Source organism: Chionomys nivalis, chromosome 3 (genome assembly GCF_950005125.1).
Source record: "Chionomys nivalis chromosome 3, mChiNiv1.1, whole genome shotgun sequence".
Lineage (NCBI taxonomy): Eukaryota > Metazoa > Chordata > Mammalia > Rodentia > Cricetidae > Chionomys > Chionomys nivalis.
Window position 1 is genome coordinate 87452736 of NC_080088.1, and position 12680 is coordinate 87465415.

At 40.1% G+C, this 12680-nt stretch overlaps 1 protein-coding gene across 1 annotated transcript in view; it reads right to left on the reverse strand.

The window, feature by feature from the left end:
- The window catches only part of LOC130871367 (cytochrome P450 3A11-like), a 39477-nt gene extending 27261 nt beyond the window's left edge, over positions 1-12216 (reverse strand). The window contains exons 1-2 of the mRNA XM_057764708.1: positions 12143-12216; positions 10458-10551 (exon numbers count right to left, since the gene is read on the reverse strand). Of these exons, the coding sequence (XP_057620691.1) occupies positions 10458-10551; positions 12143-12216 (168 nt within the window). The remainder of the gene's footprint in view (positions 1-10457; positions 10552-12142) is intronic.
- Positions 12217-12680: the final 464 nt, after the last annotated feature.

Consider the following 12680-nt stretch of genomic DNA (forward strand, 5'->3'; position numbering starts at 1 on the left):
CTTCATTTACATATAGTGGCACCAGCAAGATGGTTCATCTGGAAAAGGCAGAATGATAGGGCAGGATACCTGGAATCTTCCTGCAGTCTCTGCACACACACTAATAGATATATACATGTAAACAACACCAAATACACACCACACACATTAATGATGATGATTATGATTACAATGATAATTAATTATTTTAAAGAATGTGGTAGTTAAGTATAGAAAACTTTAGGAAGAAAACCTGAGCAGATGGCAACACTAGCATTGCCTCTTGCCTTCTGGATGTGAACTTGGGAAGGTCTGCTGAGGACTGACCATGGGCCAGGTGACAAATCAGGTTTGTCTCTAAAGATCTACCTAGACTTAAATGTGGCACATGACAGGCTCATTATTAATAATTTGGTTAATTCATCCTTTTCCCAGTGGTTTGGCCTTTAACATCTTTTGACGAAAATACAAAGCACACTGTGTAGTCCAGTATGTAAGGTGACTGACAGCCATGATCCCGTCTCAGGTTACACCTTTGCTGCTCACACTCATGCACAGGATGCTGCCTTAAAGGAAGAGAAGCAGCTGTAGGTCCCGGTCAGTGTTAGAGCACCTACTGGCATGTCTAAAGCTCTGAACTCCATTCTCAGCACCACAAAAATAAAAAAGAATAGAAAACCTGTCTTTAGGGCTGGAGATGTGACACCACAGTTAAGAACATTTACTGATCTTCCTGAGGGTCCATGTTCTGTCCCCAGAATTCAAATCCAATACCTTACAACCATATGTATCTCTGGCACCAGTAAATCCTGTATCCTCTTTTGGCCGCTGTACGTACTGCACTTATGTGCATAAACTCACATGCAGATACACATGTATACAAATAGAATCCTTCTAAAAGAAGCAATCACTAACCTGGACACAAATTCTTTTTTTTTTTTTTTTTTTTTGGTTTTTTGAGACAGGGTTTCTCTGTGGTTTTGGAGCCTGTCCTGGAACTAGCTCTTGTAGACCAGGCTGGTCTCGAACTCACAGAGATCCGCCTGCCTCTGCCTCCCAAGTGCTGGGATTAAAGGCGTGCGCCACCACCGCCCGGCATGGACACAAATTCTTACAGAAAGAACCAAAAAGAGTGGACAACTTTGTCGTGTTCCTGATTTTAGAGGAATAGCTTTGAGTTTCTCACCATTTAATTTGATGTTAGCTGACGGCTTGCTATAAATAGCTTTTATTATACTTAGGTACAACCCTTGTATTGCTAATCTCTCTAAGACCTTTATCATAAAGGGATGTTGAATTTTGTCAAATGCTTTTTCAGCATCTAATGAAATGATCATATGGTTTTTTTTCTTTCAGTTTATTTATATGATGGATTACATTGATAGATTTTCGTATGTTGAACCAGCCCTGCATCTCTGGGATAAAGCCTACTTGATCATAATGGATAATTTTTCTAATGTGTTCTTGGATACGGTTTGCAAGTATTTTATTGAGTATTTTTACATCGATGTTCATGAGTGAGATTGGCCTGTAGTTCTCTTTCTTGGTTGTGTCTTTGTGTGGTTTTGGTATCAGAGTAACTGCAGCTTCATAAAAGGAATTTGGCAATGACTTCTCTGTTTCTATATTGTGAAATACATTAAGGAGTATAGGTATTAGGTCTTCTAGGAAGTTCTGGTAGAATTCTGCATTGAAGCCGTCTGGACCTGGGCTTTTTTTGGAAGGGAGGTTTTTGATAACAACTTCTAATTCTTTGCGACTAACAGGTCTATTTAGATTGTTCACCTGGTCCTGGTTTAACTTTGGTATATGGTACTTATCTAAAAAAGTGTCCATTTCTTTTACATTTTCCAATTTTGTGGCATACAGGTTTTTGTAGTAAGATCTAATGATTCTCTGAATTTCCTCTGTGTCTGGTTATGTCTCCCTTTTCGTTTCTGATTTTGTTAATTTGCGTATTCTCTCTCCGCCGTTTGATTAGTTTGGATAGGGGTTTATCAATCTTATTGATTTTCTCCAAGAACCAGCTTTTTGTTTCATTGATTCTTTGGATTGTTTTCTGTATTTCTATTTTGTTGATTTCAGCCCTCAATTTGATTATTTCCAGACTTCTACTGCTTCTAGGTGAGTCATAAAGGACATTGAGCATATAATTTGTGATCCTAGAGAAGCTAAATAAGAAAGTGAACTCTAAGAAAATCGTATAGTCATCCGCCTGGAAAGCGGAGTAGACAAGATTGCAGGGCAAAAACTGGGATCTTGCGGGTGAGGTGGCATGGGGCAAAGGGGAAATGGGATGAGAAACATGAGAAGGGGAGGATGGGAGGAACTCGGGGGATTGGGATGGTTGGGTTATAGGAAGAGTGGATACGGGAGCAGCGAAGTATATATCCTAACTAAGGGAGCCATCTTAGGGTTTGCAAGAGACTTGACTCTAGAGGGGTTCGCAGGTGTCCAGGGAGATGTCCCCAGCTGGTACCTTGGGCAACTGAGGAGAGGGAACCTGAAATGACCCTATCCTATACTGATGAATATCTTACATATCACCTTAGAACCTTCATCTGGCGATGGATCGAGGTAGAGACAGAGACTCAATTTGGAGCAAGGGTCTGAGCTCTTAAGGTCCAAATGAGGAGCAGAAGGAGGGAGAACATGAGCAAGGAAATCAGGACCACGAGGGATGCACCCACCCACTGTGACAGTGGAACTGATTTATTGGGAGACCACCAAGGCCAGCTCGTCTGAGACTGAATAAGCATGGGTTGAAACTGGACTCTCTGAGCATGGCGGAAAATGAAGGCTGATGAGAAGCCAAGGACAAAGGCACTAGGTTTTGATCCTAATACATGAACTGGCTTTGTGGGAACTTAGCCTGTTTAGACGCTCACCTTCCTGGACGTAGATAGAAGACCTTCGTCTTCCCGCAGGGCAGAGAATTTGAACTGCTCTTCAGTATCGAGAGGGAGGGGGAATGGTGTGGGGGGTGGAGAAGAGGAGTGGAATTGGGAGAGGGGAGTGGGGGGAGGGGGCAATATTTGGGAGGAGGGGAGGGAAATGGGAAACGGGGAGCAGGTGGAAATATTAATTAAAAAAGAATAAAAAAAAGAAAGATCCAAAAAGAAACCATTATAATTCCCAAGTCTCCCTCAACCTGCCATAAATAGTAAATGGTGAGGTTAGATCTATAGAAATAGCTTCGAGTTTCAATGGTTATGCAGAGAACACAAACACATGAAAAGTTCCCACAAAGATGTGTATGTAGGTCTGCGATATGCTGATGCTTCAGAAGTATTCAGCAAAAGTAAAAAATGTTGCTCATGATCTGGATACAAAGGAGAAAATCCAGGTTGATGTCCAAAAAGCTGAAAACCCCCTCAATATTTATTTCAAATAAGTACAGAAGTGCCTTTCCAGAATATGCACAAGGTAAGAAACAAACTTCCTTTTGCTCATAAAGTCTGAGCATCCTGTCCTGAATATCAAGATTAAATGGGCTCGGCACCAGGAGAGCCATCTTTGGGGAGAGTCATCTTTGGGCACAGAGATCTGATCTCGGCACCAGGAGAGCCAACACTGGAGCACCAGCACAGCCAACACTGGGGAGTGCCATCACTGGGAAGGTACATCAGTAGGCAAGGAGACCAGATCCTGTAAAAGAAGATCCATAGGGGAGCACTCAAAGGAAGAGATGGGCAGGCGCCAATGCAAGAATTCAACCAACAATCTGAAAAACAATATGAAACCACCAGAACCCAGTGACCTCACAGCAGGAGGTCATGAACACCTTAATCAAGAAGAAGTAGAAAAAAATTGACTTTATGAAAGTGTATGACGCCCTTAAACAGCATGTAAAAAATGACCTTATAGAAATGGATGAGAAGTATAACAGAAAGTTTGAAGAATTGAGTAAATCAGTGAATAATAGCCTAGGAAACCAAGCAAAAACAATCAAATAAATAATGGAAACAGTTCAAGACTTAAAAACTGAAATGGAGGCAAAGAAGAAAACACAAACAGAAGGCCGGCTGGACAGGGAAAATCTAGGTAAACGAATAGAGACTACAGAATCAAGCATAACCAACAGAATACAAGAGATAGAAGAAAGAATCTCAGATTCTGAAGATACCATAGAGAAAATAAACATGCTGATCAAAGAAAACAGCAAGGCCAACAATCTCTCATCACAAAACATTCAGGAAATATGGGACACAATAAAAAGACCAAACCTAAGAATAATAGGAGTAGAAAAAGGGGAAGAAGCGCAGCTCAATGGTCCAGAAAATATATTTAATAAAATTATAGAAGAAAACTTTCCCAACCTAAAGAAAGATATACCTATGAAGGTTCAAGACGCATACAGAACACCAAATAGGCTGGATCAAAAATAAACATCCCCTCACCATATAATAACCAAAACACAAAGCATACAGAACAAAGAAAGAATATTAAGAGCTGCAAAGAAAAAAGGCCAAGTTACTTATAAAGGTGAACTGATCAGACATACACCTGACTTCTCTATGGAAACCATGAAAGCCAGAAGGTCCTGGATAGATGAATTGCAGAAACTAAGAGACCATGGATGCAAGCCCAGACTATTATACCCAGTCAAGCTTTTGTTCACTATAAATGGAAAAAACAAAATTTTCCAGGATAAAAACAAATTTAAACAATACGTAGCCACAAATCCTGCCTTACAGAAAGTAATAGAAGGAAAATCACTAACCAAGGAGTCCAACAATTACCACAATAACTCAGACATCTAGAGACCATTCACCAGCACAACTCAAAGAAGGGAAACACACAAACTCTAAACTTTACTACTAAAAAAGTGACCGGATTTAACAACCACTGGTCATTAATATCACTTAATGTCAATGGACTCAACTCACCTATAAAAAGGCACAGGCTAAGAGATTAAATACTAAAACTGGACCCAACATTCTGCTGTTTACAAGAAACACACCTCAACCACAAAGACAGGCACCTACTAAGAGTAAAGGGCTGGGATAAGGCTTATCAAGCAAATGGACCTAAGAAACAAGCAGGTGTGGCCATACTAATTTCTAACAAAGTTGACTTTAAACTTAAATCAATCAGAAGAGATGAAGAGGGACATTTTCTACTCATAACAGGAACAGTTCATAGGATGAAGTCTCAATCCTAAATATCTATGCCCCTAATATAAAAGCACACACGTACGTAAAAGAAACATTGCTAAAACTCAAGCCAGACAACAAGCCGCACACACTAATAGTAGGAGACTTAAACACTCCTCTCTCACCAATAAACAGGTCAATTAGACAGAAACCTAACAGAGAAATATGAGGATTAATGGAGGTAATGAATCAAATGGACTTAACAGACATCTACAGAATACTCCACCCAAATAGGAGAGAATATACCTTCTTCTCTGCAGCTCATGGAACCTTCTCGAAAATTGACCACATACTCGGTAAAAAAGCAAACATCCAGAGTTACAAAAAAATATTAGTAACCACCTGTATCTTATCAGATCACCATGGATTAAAGCTAGAATTCAACAACAATGCTACCCCCAGAAAGCCTACAAACTCATGGAAACTGAACAGTCAACTACTGAACCATACCTGGATTAAGGAAGAAATAAAGAAAGAAATTAAAGTCTTCCTTGAATTCAATGAAAATAAAGAAACAACATACTCAAACTTATGGAACACTATGAAAGCAGTCCTAAGAGGAAAGTTCATAGCACTAAGTGCCCATTTAAAGAAAACAGAGAAAGCACACATTAGAGATTTAACAGCCTACCTGAAAGCTCTAGAAAAAAAAAAGAAGCAGACTCACCTAGGAGGAGTAGAGGACTGGAAATAATCAAACTGATGGCTGAAATCAACAAAATAGAAACACAGAAAACAATTGAAAGAATCAATGAAACAAAAAGCTGGTTCCTGGAGAAAATCAACAAGATTGATAAACCCCTATCCAAACTAATCAAACGGCTGAGAGAGAATTTGCAAATTAATAAGATCAGAAATGAAAAGGGGGACATAACCACAGACACAGGAAATTCAGAGAATCATTAGATCTTACTACAAAAGCCTGTATGCCACAAAACTGGAAAATGTAAAAGAAATGGACACTTTTTTAGATAAATACCGTATACCAAAGTTAAACCAGAACCAGGTGAACAATCTAAATAGACCTTTTAGTCGCGAAGAATTAGAAGCTGTTATCAAAAACCTCCCTTCCAAAAAAAGGCCAGGACCAGATGGTTTCAATGCAGAATTCTACCAGAACTTCCAAGAAGACCTAATACCAATACCCCTTAATGTATTTCACAATATAGAAATAGAGGAGTGATTGCCAAATTCCTTTTATGAAGCTACAGTAACTCTGATACCAAAACCACACAAAGACTCAACCAAGAAAGAGAATTACAGGCCAATCTCACTCACGAACATCGACACAAAAATCCTCAAAAAATACTGGCAAACCGAATCCAAGAACACATTAGAAAAATTATCCATTATGATCAAGTAGGCTTCATCCCAGAGATGCAGGGCTGGTTCAACATATGCAAATCTATCAATGTAATCCATCATATAAATAAACTGAAAAAAAACCATATGATCGTTTCATTAGATGCTGAAAAAGCATTTGACAAAATTCAACATCGCTTTATGATAAAAGTCTTGGAAAGATTAGGGATACAAGGATCATACCTAAATATAATTAAAGCTATTTACAGCAAGCCAACAGCTAATATCAAATTAAATGGAGAGAAACTTAAAGCCATCCCACTAAAATCAGGAACACGCCAAGGCTGTCCACTCTCTCCATACCTCTTCAATATAGTCCTTGAAGTTTTAGCAATAAGACAACATAAGGGGATAAAGACGATTCGAATTGGAAAGGAAGAAGTTAAACTTGCATTATTTGCAGATGATATGATAGTGTATATAAGTGACCCCAAAAACGCCACCAAAGAACTCCTAGAGCTGATAAACACCTTTTGCAATGTGGCAGGATACAAGATCAACTCCAAAAAATCAGTTGCCCTCTTATACACAAAGGATATGGAAGCAGAGAGGGAAATAAGAAAATCAGCACCTTTCACGATAGCCAAAAACAGCATAAAATATCTTGGGGTAGGTAACTCTAACCAAGGAAGTGAAAGATCTATTTGACAAGAACTTTAAGGCATTGAAGAAAGAAATTGAAGAGGATACCAGAAAATGCAGGAATCTCCCCTGCTCTTGGATTGGGAGGATCAACATAGTAAAAATGGCAATTCTAACAAAACCAATTTATACATTCAATGCAATCCCCATCAAGGTCCCATCAAAATTCTTCACAGATCTTGAGAGGACAACAATCAACTTTATATGGAAAAACAAAAAACCCAGGATAGCCAAAACAATCTTATACAATAAAGGAACTTCTGGAGGCATTACCATCCCTGACTTCAAACTCTATTACAGAGCTACAGTAATGAAAACAGCGTGGTACTGGCATAAATACAGAGAAGTCGACCAATGGAATCGTATAGAAGATCCGGATTTTAACCCACAAACCTATGAACACCTCATTTTCGATAAAGGAGCTAAAAGCATACAATGGAAGAAAGAAAGCATCTTCAACAAATGGTGCTGGCACAACTGAGTGTCAACCTGTAGAAGAATGAAAATAGACCCATATCTATCACCATGCACAAAACTCAAGTCCAAATGGATCAAAGACCTCAATATCAATCTGAACACACTGAACCTGATAGAAGAGAAAATGGGAAGTACCCTACAACACATGGGCACAGGAGATTGCTTCCTGTGTATAACCCCAACAGCACAGACAATAAGGGATACATTGAATAAATGGGACCTCCTAAAACTGAGAAGCTTCTGTAAAGCAAAGGACACTGTCACTAAGACAAAAAGGCAGCCTACTGACTGGGAGAAGATCTTCACCAACCCCACAACAGACAAAGGTCTGATCTCCAAAATATGTAAAGGACTCAAGAAACTAGACGTTAAAATGCTAAATAACCCAATTAAAAAATGGGGCACTGATTTGAACAGAGAATTCTCAACAGAAGAAGTTCAAATGGCCAAAAGACACTTAAGGTCATGCTCAACCTCCTTAGTGATCAGAGAAATGCAAATCAAAACAACTTTGTGATTTCATCTTACACATGTCAGAATGGCTAAAATCAAAAACACCAAGGATTGCCTTTGCTGGAAAGGTTGTGGAGAAAGGGGTACCCTCTTCCATTGCTGTTGGGAATGCAAACTTGTGTAACCACTTTGGAAATCAGTGTGGCGGTTTCTCAGGTAATTCGGCATCAACCTACCCCTGGACCCAGCAATACCACTCTTGGGAATATACCCAAGAGATGCCCTATCATATGACAAAAGCATTTGTTCAACTATGTTCATAGCAGCATTATTTGTAATAGCCAGAACCCGGAAACAACCTAGATGTCCTTCAATGGAAGAATGGATGAAGAAAGTGTGGAATATATATATATATATATATATATATATATATATATATATATATATACACACATTAGATTACTACTCTGCGGTAAAAAACAATGACTTCTCGAATTTTGCATGCAAATGGATGGAAATAGAAAATACTATCCTGAGTGAGGTAACCCAGACTCAAAAAAGAAGATCATGGGATATACTCACTCATAATTGGTTTCTAGCCGTGGATAGGGGCCACTGAGTCTATAATTTGTGATCCTAAAGAAGCTAAATAAGAGGGTGAGTCCAAGGAAAAACATATACTTCCTGGCTATGGGAAGTAGACAAGATTGCCGGGCAAAAAAATTGGAATCTTGGGGGTGAAGTGGGATGGGGGTAAGGGGAGATGGGGAGAGAAAAGTGTGAAGGAGAGGATGGGGGGAACTTGGGTAAACGGGATGATTGGAGATAAAGGAATGTTGGATTGATGAGCAGGGAAGCAGATATCTTAGTTAAGGGAGCCACCTAAGGGTTGGCAAGAGACTTGAACCTGGAGTGGCTACCAGGTGCCCAGGGCAATGTCCCCAGTTATTTCCTTGGGCAGCTGAAGATAGGGAACCTGAAATGACCCTATCCTATAGCCATACTGATGAATATCTTGCATATCACCATAGAACCTTTATCTAGCGATGGATGGAGATAGAGACAGAGGCCTACACTGGAGCACCGGACTGAGCTCCCAAGGTCCCAACGAGGAACAGAAGGAGGGAGAACATGAGCAAGGAAGGCAGGACCAGGAGGGGGCACCCACCCACTGAGACAGTGGGTCTGATCTAGTGGGAACTCACCAAGGCCAGCTGGACTGTGACTGAAAAAGCATGGGATAAAACCGGACTCTCTGTACATGGCAGACAATGAGAGCTGATGAGAGGCCAAGGACAATGGCATGGGGTTTTTATCCTACTTCATGTTCTGGCTTTGTGGGAGCCTATACAGTTTGGATGTTCACCTTCCTAGACCTTGATGGAGTGGGGAGGATCTTAGACTTTCCACAGGACAGGGAACCCTGACTGCTCTTGGGGCTGGATAGGGAGGAGAAGAGGATTGGGGGGAGGGGGAGAGGGGCGGGAGGAGGGGGAGGGAAATGGGAGGCGGGGAGGAGGCGGAATGTTTTTTTTTCAATAAAAAATAAATAAAAAAGAGAATTTATTGTATGAAAAAAAAATTAATTAAAAAATGCATTTCAAAAAAAAAAGATTAAATGGGCCAGAGATGTGTGCATTTCACATAAAGCAAACTTGAGGCTCAGTGAACTGACATGAGGGCTCACAGTAAGATGGTTCCAAATGAAAAGGCATTTTTCACCAACTCCGACAACCTAACAAAAATTTATCCCTAGGACTCACATGGTAAAAGGAGAAAACACACTCCCACAAGTTGTCTACATATGCATGCTGTGGTACATATACACTTACCCCCAAATTAATAAATATAGGGAAAGTTGACAATGGGAACTGTGGAGATGGTCAGTGGGAAGAGACATCATCATAAAAGTTAGAGTTTGGATCCCCAGTATCTGTGTAAAAGCCAGGCATGTGTTAAAGTCCTTCTGTATTCCCACTTGAGGGAGGCAAAGACAAGGGATCCCTAGAGGAAGCTCGCTAGCTAAACTCGTGATGCCAGAGAGGGCTGGGATTCTAAGAGGCCTTGCCTCAAGTTATAAAGTGAATAGCAATCAAGAAGACACCTGCACCAAACTCTGACCTCAATATGCACACACATATATCCATGCATATGCATCTGCACTTACATGGGCACTCATTCACAGGCAAATACATGAATACACATTATAGAAACATGCATACAGGCATTTGATAGTTTTAAAGTGGCAATTAGTCTCCAAGAAACCACTAGACATTCTCTAGTATCATGAGAACATACAGCATGAGGGCAGGAAATCTCAGAGCTTCCATCCAAGGAGCCTTTAATAGAAAACCAAACCATTATTGACTGTCAATAATCAATACTCACCTTGTAGTAATATAACAGAGTTCCTAAAAATGGCAGAGGTTTGGGCCCAGGAATTCCCTGTTTCTTAAAAATGTCATGGTTTTGGGTCCCGAATCTACAAGTGAAACAGAAAACCCTGTGACAACACATACAGAAGAGAGGAGATAATAATGACCAAACATGAAACCAACCAATAACTTGGCTGTCCCTCCATCTCCCACAGAGGTTAAAGAAAAGGTGAGTGGTCCAGTGTGCATGGCAGCCCGTAGTTTGTACTTGTTTCTACTGAATTGTTGTGAATCTAGATGTAACCTGAAAGTCAATCAGGTCATACTGAGAGTAAATCTTATCTCCTTAGCAAGACAGAGTTGACAGTATATGAGGGTGTCCTTAGAAGAGCTGCATAATGTCAACATGAACTTCAAGAGTTCGTATCACTGGGGTTTGCCACAGTAGTATATATACTATACTATACTATACCATACCATACCATACCATACCATACCATACCATACCATACCATACCATACCATACCATACCATACTATACCATACCATACTATACTATATATATATACACATATATATATATATGTGTGTATATATATACCCTTGTTTGATGCTTATTTAGCCATAAATAAAAATGCACAGTGAACTCAGCTCAGTTGTTACATCATTTCTGTCCTTTGGGATGACTGAAAATTTTTGTTATTCTGAATTTGACTTTCAAGACTCACATGATAGGAGAGAAAGTTTTCTTCTGACTTACACACACATTCACATACATACATGCACACATGTGGAGTCCCTCTGTAGATGAATAGTTGACTCAGTGGGGAACTGAGTCAAGCAGAAACTTATTTCCATACAACATGCAATGTGTAAAGCAAAACCCCACAAATCCCAGAAGAAGCAGAAGGAGAATTAACCAAGCACATCAGCAGTCACATCCATATGAGCTGAAGCTCCTATAGCCCGCAATAGAGATCACAAGAGCATCAGGCATTTTAAGTCATCTTACCCTATCTTTAACTCCAATGATTTTTTTTTTTTTGGTAAATAAGACAGGTCTCCTTCACGCTTGCTCCCCTTCAGCACTATCTAGGCTGGGAATATTTTTCGTGGGCTTTGTCAGGTCACTGGTTTTGAATTTCATGCCCTTTTCCAGTTGTTACACTTTTGGCGCAGCTGTCACGCTCTTGGCATAGCTGTCATGCTGTTGGTGTAACTGTTCCTTTTCTAACTGTCACAGTTTTTGGTGTTAACTTGGACACTCTAGCCTTCTATAAGCTTGATTTACCCCCCGCACACATGCACACACACAGACACACACAGACAGACACACACACATACACTGTCTCATGTGCTGCCCCTAGACCCAATAAATAAAATCATGTAAATTCAAAGTGTTTTTACAAGAGTTAACTTCAACTGATGCTGTCAATTTATAAAACTGTATCCTACTGCTTGTGGAGGACTTAAGATCCCCTGCAACTGTAGTTTCAGATGATTGTTAGCCACATGTGGATGGTGGGATTCAAACATGGATCATCCATAAGAGCAGTCAGTGCTCTTAACCACTGAGCCATCTCTCCTAGCCCTGCTTCCTATGTCACTTTTGACCTTCTGGTCATACAAGAATGCAGGTCTGAATATAACCCCAATCCCAAGGACACAGTGGGAGAGGGACTTTGGTGGGTACTCACAGGTATAGGAGCATCAAACTGATTGCCAGAAGCACCCAGGTTTCCAGTGAGAGAGTTGAAGTCAGGTCCACCATTGCTTGTCTGTCAGCAATGTACCCCTTTGTGTTCTCCCTCCAGCTGTGTGTGTTATCCTTTGCAGGGCTTCCCTTCTGCCCTGTTGTGTTGAAGAGTTCCCAGCCTGTGGTATTTATATCCTCGAAGGATGGGTGGGGCCATGGCTCCAGTAAGTAAATGGCTCATGTCTGCATCACCTGGACTTTGATATTCTCTCAACCTTGATAGATTATAAAGTTCATGTAGGGCCAGAATTGATGACCTTTGAGTTAACATTCTGGGAAAAATCAATAAACGATGTTGTAATTCAAGAAGACCAAAGGTTCTTTCATTTCGCCCAAATTTCAAACAAATTCATTTATATGAAATACCCTCTCATCAAGGCTGGATCCATTCAAAAACTAAAATAAAACCAAGATTTTGCCATCTGCATTCAGATCTTTACAGAATGTCTTTGTCTTTCCCTGAAAGATATTTTGTCATT